Genomic DNA, 14299 nt, shown 5'->3' on the forward strand with positions numbered 1-14299 from the left:
AGACAATTTTAAATTTTATGTGTCTTCTATTAGGTTTTCATTGGCAGCAATGGTATAAAGAGCTAAACTTATACCAGAATGTTCCCTTCTTTTGTAGTTTCTCCATAAATCCAGTTTCTAAGTTTAAACAAGGATTTGAAAATAACAAGTGTGATTATTGTTAGTCTTAAGCCTTAAAGAGTGACTAAGTCAAAGGAGATTTTTGTGTGATGTAGGTCATTCATATGACATCACAAACCAACATGATTAAAGAATAATCGTGTATCAGTAGTTAAGATCAAAAGTATAACTATCAGGTTAGCATCTTCTTCTCAGTCTCTAATTTATCATATATATGGCACTCATTAAACTTAGAGAAATCCCCACATTGTAGTATTCTAACAATAGCTGTAATGTCTTTTGAGATACTTGTATAAAAGTACAAATTTGCCACATAAAATTAATTTAGGAAATCATTAATAGGATTATTTGCAATAGTAGTTCTGAGAACATGCCTGTAATGTCAAACAGTTAAACCCAAGTTTTTATTCAGCAGATTAAATAATTTGTGCAAAATTGCTTAGAAATACACAAACAAATCTGGAAGTGGGAATTCATACCGTCATAAATCCATCCAGCAAACCTGAATCGGGTTTCGGCGGTGCTTGCAACCGTTCCATTGACCACTTTTCAATGATGGAGGAGACTTGTGTGTTTTCTGTATTTAATATTCTGAACCCTGTCATGTTAACACCACTGTATCGATAGGGCTCTACATCAAGAGCAAAGAGATCCTGAAAGACAAATTTCTTTGTGTTAGTATCAATAGAGTATATTCACACAAATATAAAATTAAAATACTCAATTATTCTTACTTCCCTTAGATAGTTAACATGATTGTTTCTCAAATGACGTTAAACATCACAAATCACCAAGATACAAATTGACTATTTTCATGCTTTTCTAATGTAAACATGCATATTCTAAATAAATATGCATGTATATATCATATTCTAATTCTACCAATGAAATTACAGGTTTTTCTGTGACCTACAGTTAAGATTTACATAAGCTTTCTTCTCCATATTTAGGATAGGTTGCCCTTAAATTTTATGTACTATCTTTTTTTTTAACTGACTAGATTTTTTTTTTTGGTATGCCCTGCTTCCTTGACTGGTTACTGGCACTTATTATTTTTATATTTTGTCTTATCTTTTTTTTCTAAAGAAACAGTTCATGAAATATGGCTTCTAACTAATGAAAATTTTATTAAAGCTGAAGGTAACAAAACTGGCCTTTTTGGTTGTGGAACCCTTGCAATTCCTTTGTTTTTGTTTTTTGTTGTTGTTGTTGTTTTGTTTTTTGTTTTTTTAACCTTACCCAACAAGTTCACCATAGGGAACCTTTAGATTTTGGTTGTTGGTTCCAGGCTGGGGTGAATACTTTGACTTTAACTTTTGGTTTTCCCAGGAGAGAGGAGGTCATAGCATTCAGAAGAGTTGAAGGTCACCATTAGAACATGCAGCATGTGGGACCCCTGCCCTCCTTCAAGTTAGCATTAACTAATCTTCAGATCTTATAGATAATATTAGGAACCAGAGCAACAGTAATGCTGTTGGTCCTGTGAAGCTTGTCTTGGAGTTATACAGTGACATAGGCTACAAAATAGAAATAAATTCAGTGGAGAGCAGATGATATTGGTCTGAACTGTGCTCTGTGCTGTGAAAAAATATAAGGAATTTTTAGGTTTTTATTTTCAATATTTGCAATCTAGCCCAAGAGACACATGCTCACACACACTAAGGGGTGAAAGAGTAGAAGTGGTAAGTGCAAGGAGTCAAAAGCAAGACAAAAAACTTTCAGTTTTTGTAGTCAAGAATAACTTCATAGAGCAGATGGGATCTAAGCTCCCATTAAAGAATGACCAGGCTTTTGATAGGCAAAAGGAAAAAGGATGTCATTCAAAGTGTCAGTAAAGGGACAAAAATTTGAAAACATAAAACCTATTCAGGAGACTGATCTAGATCAGTTTTTCTATAAAAGAGAATTGATGAAGGAGAATAGCAACAAAAGAAAATAAGAAAGGTTAAAATCAAACTAAAAAAAAATACCTTCAATTATGGGTTAATGAGTTCTATATATCTTACTTTTTTTAAAATTTCTTTTTCCTTATTAAGACATACTTTTGATTCCTCTAAAACCTTGTGATTATGGTGAAACTGAGTTGTGACTGTATTGACATATAATTTGCTGATAAGTAAAGTTTTCCAATCCCTCCCCTCCAGCCTATCACTAAGTTTCTTATGGGCTGCAAAAAGTCACCTGGTGGGAAGTAATACCCCTATTAGATTGAACCACAGTATTTACCAGTAAAATATAAACTACTGTGTGAAGAATCTCTATTGGGGGAGAGTTGTTATTACAGGAAGGTATTGTAATCAAATACATTTTAGTAGCTTCAAGACTCCTAAAATCAAGGAGACCAATCTGAATACCTCTGAGTTAATAGAAAGCATTGGTTGGACTGGTCATTGTGGGAATGGAGATGCATGCTAGAGACAGTATGGAGGAAAAAAACAGTCAAATTTTGGTGATGATGTAGGAGTCAGAGAATGGAGGCTTTGAAGGAAGTCAGAAGAGGGGTCGATTTAGAGGTTCAAACAATTTGAAATTAATGTGACAACAGTTAGACTTGTTCTGTAATGTAACAGTAAATAAAAACTCAGAAATATTATGAAGGGAAATTTAGATTTCATTTCAACAAAGGTAATAATTGAAGTTCTAAATACATACCCGTTCTGAAGAAAATAGAATAAAGGCTCAAACTTGGAGGTAACTCTCACACTTGAGACAACAGGCAATAAAGGGAAATAGAATATGCCACCCCCAAATATGGCACTTCGGCATGTGGATTACTCTGATCTGAAGGCAATCAAGACCCAGTAGACTCAGGAAAAAACTTTTATGTTGCCTTAACTACCTGAAAGAATTTATATAGGGGGCCAGTACCAGAAAATAAGCTATTACTAGAGTTAAATTTTTTATCTGAAAGATCTTTCTGCATGGCAGGGCAAACTTCTAATTACCAAATATCTGCTTCTTATGGGTCTGTGAATTACCCTCCTCTCCTTTGAAGCCGCAGGCCCTCATTCTATTCCTTAGTTCAATTACCTAACCTGACCTTGGTCTCATATCTTTGGGGCTCCTTACATATGAAATTAAATTTGTTTTTTTCTCCCATTAATCTGTTTTATGTCATTTTAATCATTAGATCAGCCAAAGAACCTAGAAGGGAAGAAGGACAAATTTTCTATCCTTACAGCAGGGAAAAATTAGTGACAGAGACAGTCATTTCACAGGAGAAGAAAATCGGGATACCATATTAGTAAAGAAATAGAACCAAGAGTAAGTAGGTTTGACAGAAGAAGAAGAAAAAAAAAAAAAAGAATGGTAAGGTCATATTTTCATGCAAATTTAAGAAAAAAACTGTGTGGTGGGTATGTAAAAACAAAAGATAAAGGTAACATTCAATTTGCTAATAGTAAATTCAGTAAGACACATTTAAAAATCCAACTAAACATAGGCAAAAATAGGATAGAAAATTTAGTGTACTAAAAGAACGGTTTCAATGAATCTAGTTTTTGTAAAGTAAATAGAACCAAGATAACAACAGAAAAATGTGTGCTTTTTTTTTAAAAAAAACACTAATTTTCTCAGCAAACTAATTTTAAAATCTATTATGTTCTGAAAGTTCTCTAAAGCAATATATAAATAAGATGTGATATTTTGAATTGAAATCTGAAATGATATTATTTCAAAATCATCAGCTTTCCACCAAAAATTATTCCCCATGAGGATCAATTCCTCCTGAGTTCTATCAAAATAAAATAAATGATAACTACAAAGGTGCTAGTCATCATTTCTCACTCAAAAGCCCATTTCCATACTGAAAAGTCGTAATAATAAAATTTAGAGCATTAACTTTATGCTTTAATAAGTTACTTACCAGAGTGGTAAAGATATAATGATAATATTCTGTCATCATTCCCATAGCTAAAGCCTAGGAAGTAAAAAATAAAAAAATATTAATATTTAAGGTACACATCATATGAAATACATCAATAACAAAATAGTAGGATGTAATGAAGAATCTGGGTATAATATTCAGTTTACATTAAAACGGGTCAAACTAAATCTTTTCCCCATAGTTAAGGAAGATTAGTGGTTACTGAAGGAATTTCTGAACCAATTCTCTTGGTAGAAAAGCTATTAGTTGAAAGTTTGCAATGTAAAGCTTATAGCCTTTCATATTAAAGGAGGCATTAAAATTGACACAAGCCTGAAATTAGCACATCTTAGGTCATTATATTTGTAATGTCTCCACTACAAATACCCTAAAGAAGAACACCACTTTATTTTGGCGATCACTATTATTCAATTAGGGGGGAAAAATGCTATAAAGTACAATGCCAGTAGGAATTTTTTTAAGCACTTTAGAGACTTTCCTTAGCATTGATGAAGCAACTGTAAATCACCACTGTTATTCGAAAAGTACAAAGAAAATTTTTTTTACTTTTACTAATACACCAGTTGCAAATTACTGTTTTATTTCATACTTCTACAGTCCTTGTCAATTTTCGACAATCAATCTTAAAATAAGGACTTTTGGATTAGAACTTCCAGTCAGTGAACTGTCAATTTTTCTTCTGAAAATGAGAACACTTTTGAAATAGCTGTTTATCAATGAACAGTAGTTGGTGATGATGATTGAAAAATGATGCGTTTTTGAGCTGAATGAAGAGCTCTCAGTAGGAAACAAGTATTCTCAGGTGCACCTAATACTCTCCCATAAAATACTAACTACATGAATTCATTTGCTAAATAGCTGCCCCAGCTCTACACCGTGTATTCTATACTCACAGGTAGGTATTAACCAATTAGCTAAAATAAAATTTGCATATCTAGAAGCAAGTTGTTCAGTTAAGAAAGAATAGATATTGGAAAAATAAAATACATTTATTAAAAGGAAGGAACATTTGTTAATGAAAGGCAGCAGCGAAGAATTAAGTAGGTGAAAGGAATTTAGAAATTGTGATATTGCAATTTATAATAAGAGTACATATTTGGTCTTCTTTGGTTAATTCCCCTGCCTGACACACACAGTGGAATTTTGTGCGCAACATCTAGGAACCTAATTATCAAATTGTATTTCCTGAATGGACAGAGATTGTGTGAGTCAATAATGCTCTGATGAAGTCTGAATCGTAACTGAAATGAGAGAAAATTTCTCTTAACTTTATAAGATAATCTTTGTAGAAGGTATTCATTGTTCCTGATGGAAATGTATCAAAGGTTTCTCAACTCCAGAGTTGTGCAATGACAGCTCAGCATTATCCTTGTCAATAGTTTTTATTCACTCAACAGGTATATAGATATAGATTTAAAAAACTGAAGATAATTGAAAGAAACAGTAATTCAAATCCACAACTATAATTAACATATAATGCCTAAAATGTGTTTAGTACTATTCTAAGCACATTGCACATTTTAGTCAGTTTAAGCCTTGTAGAGGCTGAAGGCAAGCAGACACAAGATGGGTCATTTTAGCATGAACATTATTCCAAGCTGATGGCAATGGATATCCTGTGGGCTCAAGAGAAACTTTTGCCTCTCCCTTAACTACTTTGAAAAATCTAAACTGGGGATCTTTCCAGAATAAGGGTTATTAGCAGAGATAAATTTTATCTGGGTGATCCATCAGTATGGCAAGACAGACATCTAATTACCAAACATCTGCTTTTCTTACACCCTGTGAATTGGATTCCTTTCCTCTGAAGTCCCCCTTCTCCTTATTTCATCATGACACATGCAACTCATTTTGCCAGACTGTCTTTGGAATTTCCATGTCCGTGTGGATACCTTATATGTATGCTATTAAATTTGCTTTTCTCCTATTTTTTTTTTAAGATTTTATTTATTTATTTGACAGACAGAGATCACAAGTAGGCAGAGAGAGAGGAGAAAGCAGGCTCTCCACGGAGCAGAGAGCCCGATGCGGGGCTCGATCCCAGGACCCTGGGATCATGACCTGAGCTGAACGAAGAGCCTTTAACCCACTGAGCTACCCAGGCCCCCCTCAAATATTAATTTTCAGGACAACTAAAAAAGAACTTTGTGGAATTTAGACAATAGGCTTGAGCAATGCAAACCTGTTCAAGGCAAAGGGGCCCACAGTGATGATCACCAGAATGAATACAGACATGCCTGACAGGTAACTCACCTCAAGATATCCATAGTCCCCAACTGATTAAGGGCTACTTACAACTACGCCCAGCTACCAAAAAGGGGAAAATTCCATATATCACTGTACCTCCTCACCTTCCCTCTTTAAAAACAGCTTCTACTCACTGACTCATAGCAGATAGCCTCTCCTTTGCTGTCCTGCCTACCACTCCTTTGAGGTGTAGTCAATAAACTCCTATCTTCTTTGTTCTGGCTTAGGTGAATTATTTTCACTGGCCCCCCCTGGGCCACTGGCTTCTAACCAACTGTTGCCCCACATATGGGGCCCCCATCTAATCTGGAGAGGCACCAAATTTAGACACAACTAACTTGTTCTGGATGTTTTTTAAACTATAACATTTATGTCATGCCATTATGTCTTGTCAAGACAACATAATGTCTTGGCACTTTTAAGTGAACTCTATGTATACTTCAAGCCACATTAATAATAATAAAATTAATACCTTCTTATGTAAAAATAATATGAGAGTAGCCACCATAGGAAACTTGGGTGTACAACAGAAAAATTGGTTGTACTGTATTATCCCTCCTGGAAAGAAATACCACAGATACATTTTTCCAAAATCAAAATATTATTAGAAATTTCCAACATTTAACTAGTGTAAACAATGCCACATGACAAATTAACACATCTAGGCGCATAATTTGCAGTCAGTTTATCCTTTAGGTTATATCAAGAAGTTATATTGCTCAAAGTTAACAACTGAAGAGGTGGACTTTATATATATATTTAAAAATTTAACTTAATTTGCTTCTTGTTGCTTTCTACTTGCTTATTTGCACCTGATTTTATATTTTTTCAATCTAAAAAATATAATACCGTATTTATATATATAGCATATATATAAATATAAAAAATACAGTCTCTAATCTAGACTTTCAAGGTCTTAATTAATACTTTTACTCTGTGATAGAATGACCTTGTGAGGTTTAATTGCAGATCATCTTAAGCCTGCCATAGGGAATTCTCTTTGACAAATTTGGGTAGAAGTGGAACCTTTTGTTATTAAGGCATGTATTCCCATTAGTGCACTCAAAGAGTCAGCCCCAAGCTTCACTCACTTTTAAAGTTTTCGAGGAAGAAAACTTCAAATTCTCTTTTGTTCAATATTTAGGAAGAGCTCATTAGTTTAAATAAATAAAACAATGAAACAAATAAGGCTAACCTGATAAACTGATCCATATTTCTGGATACCCCTAATATTTGTTCTTAGATTAAGCTAGAAAAGCTGAAAGCCCATCTATGCCTGTTTTCCATCTCTTTTACCATTTCTTTGGACTTCTGTCATTAACCAGTGTTGAGAAATCTCAGAAAAATTTCCTAAGTCATAAAATAAAGTCCTATTAAATGGACTGCTTCATTTACAAGAAGGAAGCTATTTGCTTTCTTCTTGCATTGGTTTCTAGAATAACTGAGATCCAAATGTGGAACAAATGCTGTCTGGACAAGGTAAGTTAAAAAATAAACACCACATATGTGGTTAGTTAGTGTTATAGAATTTAAAAACATGCATTCTCTGTAATAATGTTACTCTGAATTCATCTTAACTCTCATATTATCATTTTACCTTTGCTCTGGTTTTTCATCTACTAAACTTGCTAAAATTATTAACTTTTTCTACCGTATATATTTTATTTTTTTAAGATTATTTATTTATTTATTTGAGAGAGAGCACATCCATAGAGGGAGAGGGAGAAGCAGACTCCCCACTGAGCAGGGAGCTCCATCCCAGGATCCAGAGATCAAGACCTGAGCTGAAGGGAGATGCTTAAATGACTGAGCCACCCAGGTGCCCCTGTATATATTTTAAATTTATCTTAATTCGGTTTTCATTTTGCAAACAGAGCAGGTTACGATATAAGAAAACAATTATAAAACAATGGATATATCAAATAGAAGGCAGGATGGCAATTCTATTATTAAAGTTGATAGATATTATAACCTTTCAGATATGCAAAATAAGTCAGTTACTCTAGAGACAATACAACTGATCCTTTATATACTTGCTGGAAGCCTAGGAAAAACTACCAAAGCTCCGTCCCTGACAAATCATAGAGTGCTTCTCACTCTGGGCATAAAGGAAAGCTCTCCTTGCCAAGTCTGTATATTTTAAATATGACCAAGAATTGTTTTGGTATATATGAAAAATAAATCCCTATTCCAGATTTCACTGTTTACTTTATTGCACCACTTTATTCCCTACCAAAAAAGACCCAAGAAACAAAAAAACACACCTAAATTTCATATGCTTTACTACCCAAATATAACACTAGAGCAATCTTCCAAATCCAATTAAAGATTTTACTGTAGTGAAACCGACATTCACATTGGAAGATTGGACAAACATCTGCTTAATAAACTAACCATGTTATAACAGGCATTTACTGTTGATAGTTATATTTTATGGGATATAATTTGACATCTGAATCTACGTAACTCTCCAGTAGAGATATTTTATCTTATACATGAGAGGTTTTAGGACAGTTGACTAATCCCAAGCCATTGAGATATTAGCCAGCATGTATAAAAGAGCTTAAAAATCAAGGTCCAAAAGACTTGAGTCCAAATCTAGGCTTTACTGCTTAGTAAGTATATGGGCTCATACTAGCTATTTAACCCCCAACATCCAAGTCTTGCCTCATCTGTAATATATAGGAGAATAATAATTGCTGTTTTGCAGTGGGCTGTTAGAATAGTGCAGAAGCAACATTAGAAGATTTCACTGCTATGAATTATTTCACTTGATTGATTTAGTATTATCTTTTGAGTCAGGCGATGCTTTATTCTGGAATGAATACTTAATATCGCCAGGAGAAATATGAATCCCTCTGCTATTTCTTGCTTCTGGTCATTGACCAAGTTACTCAATCTTTCCAAGACTCAGTTTCTTCATCTCTGTAGTGAAGATAGTCTCTAATTCCTGGGGTAGCAGTCATGATTAAATAAGATCAAATGTGTAAGGCATCTCCTAGAAGATGCCAGCTAAATAGCAAATCTTTTTTCTCTTCTTTCAATGAGTTGATTGTAATGGTTGAGATGCTCAATCACTGACTCTCAGTTTATTCCTTCATTTCAGTACAAAACAGAAATATCTATCTCAATAACCAACATTTGTAATAGCAAATAGCATTGCAGCCATTTGAAAGTAACCTCAGAACTTCAAACAATGTGTTTTTGAAGAGCATCAATATTTGCATTACTTTTCCTTTAAGACAATTAATTAAAAGCAAATGTCAGACTTTTTATCAGAAAATTACATCAAGGCAACTTCTCTGACTCATTTTAACTGTGTGACAATAACACTTTGATTTAAAAGGGGAGGGGGGAGTGCCTGAGTGTCTCAGTGGCTTAAGGGTCCAACTCCTGATTTTGGTTCCAGTCGTGGTCTCAGGGTCCCAGTATCTAGCTCCTCAGGATTTCTCTCCCTTTCCTTCTGCCCCTCCCAGGCTTGTGGTCACTCTTCCACCCCCGCAAAAAACAAAGGACCTAGCAAACAAAAAACCCTGCTTTAAATGCAAATGTAATAAAGAAACCAAGAATTTAAGTAAGTTAAAGAGTACCTGTTTCAAAATGCCTGCTGCCATTTCATGGCTACAGTCAAAGATTACATGGAACTCCTTGCCTCTTTTCATTTCCTTTAGTAACGGTTTTGCATCCTTTGTATCAGCAGGTAGTTGACGGATTTTAAGCCGAAGATTGTACCTTGATGGAGCTTTGATGAGCTCCTGCAAACGAATGAGACCTTTAATGAAAAAGGGGGAGAAAAAGCATATTAGAGAAAAAGCAGAGTAGGTCATAGAATCATAGAACTTGTTCACTACAATGCCTGATTTTCTTGACCATGTAAATGTGTATTTCATGGTGTGACCATTGAAATTCCTACTTCATAACTCCACATCCCCAGTTATTTTTGTTAAAATGATGATTTCTCTAATTCTTTAAGAAATTCTTTTACAAATTATGAAAGACATACATGATTATAAGTTGATGTAAATAATTTAAATAAATAAAAGTATATAGAGCAAAATAGGCTCCTCTGTACCCCAATTCTGCTCCCAAAGGGTTGTCACAGTTAATAGCTTACAAATATTATTCCTCCATACATTTTCTACGCATTTCCACATATTCACATAGAGTTTTGTTTTGTTTTGTGTTTTACAATAATAGTGGTTTGTGACAACGTCTTAAAGGTTGTTGTAAGTCAGTGACAATTGTTCTAGTTCATCCACTTCATATTGTATTTTATAGCAGATGTAATTTATGTTATTATTCTCCAGTGCTGGAAACTCTGGTTACCTTTTTGTTTTTGTTTACAGTAACAGGCTAGTAATTTGGTATATAGGTAAGAATAAAATAACTTTCTTTAACAAAATCAACTCTATGTAGTGGCCTGAACCATAAATAAATTAAAGAAATAAAACTTTTTTGTATTATTTGCTAGGTATCACATTAATTTCAGAAACAAATATAACCACACACATCATTAGTAAAGCAAATATATTTTCCTAGGGAAGTAGCTCCTGAGTACATGTTTCAAAAATATATCAAATTAGTAGATACATGTTCAATATGTCATGGAACTGTTAGGCATTTTTATTTTTATTTATTTTTATTTATTTTTTAAAAGATTTTATTTACTTATTTGACAGACAGGGATCACAAGTAGACAGAGAGAGAGAGAGAGAGAGAGAGGGAAACAGGCTTCCGGCTAAGCAGAAAGCCCGATGCGGGACTCAATCCCAGGACCCTGGGATCATGACCTGAGCTGAAGGCAGAGGCTTTAACCCACTGAGCCACCCAGGGGCCCCTGTTAGGAATTTTTAAGTAACAGAGACAAATTATCAAATTCATTCTTTCATACAAACTTCAGTAATGAAACCCCTTCAAGAACTCATATAAAAGATCCAATATATAAAAAAGTCTGATAAGAAAAAGAGGATCATCTAATTCTATTCTAGCTTGGATCAAATTAAACAATTTTTTGTCTTCTCTTCCACCTCTTCTTATTTACCTTTTTTCCATCTCATCTCTGTATTTCGCTAGATTTCTATCTTCCCTGAGGAAATACCTTCATAAATATTAGTAGAACAAATAATAATAAAAGAATATATTTGTAAATAACTAATCTGTAGATTTCTCTTTGTGAATGTGTGTATGTTACTTTACTTGGAAACTGGAATAACGGGAATAAAAATATATCTTATTATGAGTAAAAAATCTGTGTATTAAAATAACGTATGCTCCAGAGAGTAAAATCTAATTCTAGGACTTTTTTCATTCAATTTTTAAATAAATAGACCTTAATACATATAATGGTACACTTCAATATGTTGCAACATAGTTAATAAAATTAACATGACTAGTTTTTATTATTTTCATCCTCAAATGAGACATACAGTTTAAAAAAATGTATATTCACAAATATACCAAGTATCTTTTGCTTTTAAAATATTGTTCCATAAAACTTACTTCATTTAAGATTATTTTAGAATTTTGCCACTTAGAATTCTATAAATAATGGTTGCATAAATTACACAGTATACTACAACTGTCCCATTTTGTTTTATAAATTTAAATATTCACTAACTATACCTCATCCCTGGTGGCCTTCAGCTCTGCCCTAACATTATGAACCTCCTCTCTGGTCGCTTTCAATTCTGCCCTAATCAATTCTGTTTGGTCATCCATGGCTTTCTCCAACCTAGCTATTGCCTGGATAATTGTTAGCCTGAATTCTCTTTCTGACATATTGTCTATGTTGATAGCCGTTAGCTCTGTTGCAGAAGGCCCATCCTCTGTATTTTTCTTCTGTTGGGGATTCCTCCTCCTAGTCATTTTGGTGAGAGATGACTGGACAGATGTAGCTGGATGTATTGACCGTGGTGCAGTCAAGGTGCACCCTGGAACGCTTCTGAGCACTCAGGATTCCCCACCCAAATGAGAGAAAAAAGAAAAGAAAAAGAAAAAAGAGGGAGAGAGAGAGACAGGAAAAAAAGGGAAGATAAAAGTGAAGGTTCAGCCCAAATGGGCCCCAGGGAAACCTCCAGAGAACAAAAACCTGAAAAAAAAAACGTTTTTCTCAGAGCCCACCCCCTTGAGGGGGTCGGGAGGACTTAACTCAGGGAACATCATTGACTGAAAACCCATGTGGCAGCCCCCTCCCCCAGAAAACAAATCAGGAAAAAAAAAAAAAAAGACTACAAGAGAACAACCACCACTACTTCATAGATACAACTTTTATTTTTAATTCTTTCCCACTATTCTGGTTCATTTTTTTTCTTTTTTTATATAGATAACTTTTTAACCTATTTACCATCACAGTGAGATGTCCAGTACATCAAATTCCATGATAAACTTCTAACCTGAATTTTTTTTGATACATACACATGTGTTTTTCTTTTGCTTTTCTATTTTCTTAATTTTTTAAAAAATTTTTAATTTAGTTTAGTCCAGTTTATTCCTTTTTTATTTTTATTTTCTAATATTCATATAGAGTTAAACTTCAAGGTAACCCCCTTTCTCCAAGCAATGCTACCCCTATAGGTGAACCAATTTTTAATCCCCCTTTTTCTTAGGAAAGTTGAGTCCTTTAACAAAGATATCAAGATACATCCAGGAAGAATCAAAATAACCTTCCTCGCCCACACCGAGAATCTATAACCATGCTCCCATCTTTTTCTTCTGCCAGTGTCTCTGTGTATTTATGTTTGTCTGGATAGTATATAAATCTTATACTTGGGGTTCTTCTTGACGAGGCTCCTCCTTTTTTTTTTGCTTATATATATATATTTTTTCTCTCGTCATATACTTTTATCAGTCTTTTTGTTTGTCTGTTTTTGTTCGTATAAAATATTCACTAACTATAGTAAAATAAATATTACATAATTGATGTTAAATGCACCCATTAAACATAATACAATTCAGTCTAGAGATAAACATGTATATAATGTGTACAGATGTTAACAGGCTAAACAAACATGAAAACAAATATTTGGAGTTTATAACACCTGTAGTAGTTTAACACTGAGCTTATAAAATCCTCCAAAACATGTATAAAAGTATATATATATATATATATATATATATATATATATGTAGTTAAACAATGCATCCCCATGTGTAGGTAAATATGGGGATGGGGATGCATTGTTTAACTACTTTTTATAAATAAACCAGAGTGTAATTGCAATTTTTTTATAAATAAAACCAGAGTATAATTGCAGTTTACAATTGGTTTATTTTACAAATAAACCAGAGTATAATTGAAGTATAAGACAATGACTCCCAAACTTTGGAAGGTATGACAGTAATCTATGAAGATGGTTACAACCTGCAGAGGATATGACTCATGGATGTGCGTTTTTATCAACCTTTCCAGGTGATTTTCCTGGTCATCAAAAAACAAGGCCAATTTCCAAAGATAAGTCTGGTTTCAGGTAAGTGTCATAGTGGGAGTCACTTTTTGAACCACTTTGGCATAATGATATTACAGGGCAATAACTATATTATATTAGCTAGTAGCATAAGACAATAAAATAATTAATTCAATTAATGAATTCCAACTTCATTAGGAAAAGTGTATCAGAAAACTATAAATACAGCTGACTGTAGAAATAAGAGAAGGAAAAGAAGACAACATTCATTCACTCCCACATCAAACAAATGTTCATTAAATTCTTTCTATGTATCAAGCATTGTTCTAGATATTGGTAATACAATAAAAAGTAAATTAGAAAAATTTCCCACCTATCCTATATTTAAAAACATAAGGGGGAAAACAGGTAAAGTTTATTAAACAGGCAATTATAAATGAAAAATGGCAAATAATATTTTGGTGGGGAAAGGGCAATTATTGAGGAAGAATACAGCAGAATCATCTAACTTGAAATGAGAGTACTCACGAAAATTACTCAATGGAAGTGACATCTAAGTTAACACCTGAAAAAAAGAGTAAGAGTTGAAGGAATAGATGGAAAAAAAAAGTTTTTTATGCTGACAGGGAGATGAGAGAGTGTG

General features: G+C 33.6%; 1 protein-coding gene across 3 annotated transcripts in view; it reads right to left on the reverse strand.

The window, feature by feature from the left end:
- Nucleotides 1-14299, reverse strand: part of GRIK2 (glutamate ionotropic receptor kainate type subunit 2) — a gene marked incomplete at both ends in the record, with an annotated part of 637516 nt that overhangs the window by 340196 nt on the left and 283021 nt on the right. For all 3 annotated transcript variants that reach the window (XM_080806625.1, XM_080806626.1, XM_080806627.1), the window contains 3 exons: nucleotides 600-773; nucleotides 3986-4039; nucleotides 9844-10025. In XM_080806625.1, the coding sequence (XP_080662751.1) occupies nucleotides 600-773; nucleotides 3986-4039; nucleotides 9844-10025 (410 nt within the window). The remainder of the gene's footprint in view (nucleotides 1-599; nucleotides 774-3985; nucleotides 4040-9843; nucleotides 10026-14299) is intronic.

This window comes from Martes martes (genome assembly GCF_963455335.1).
Source record: "Martes martes genome assembly, chromosome: 6".
Taxonomy (NCBI): Eukaryota; Metazoa; Chordata; class Mammalia; order Carnivora; family Mustelidae; genus Martes; species Martes martes.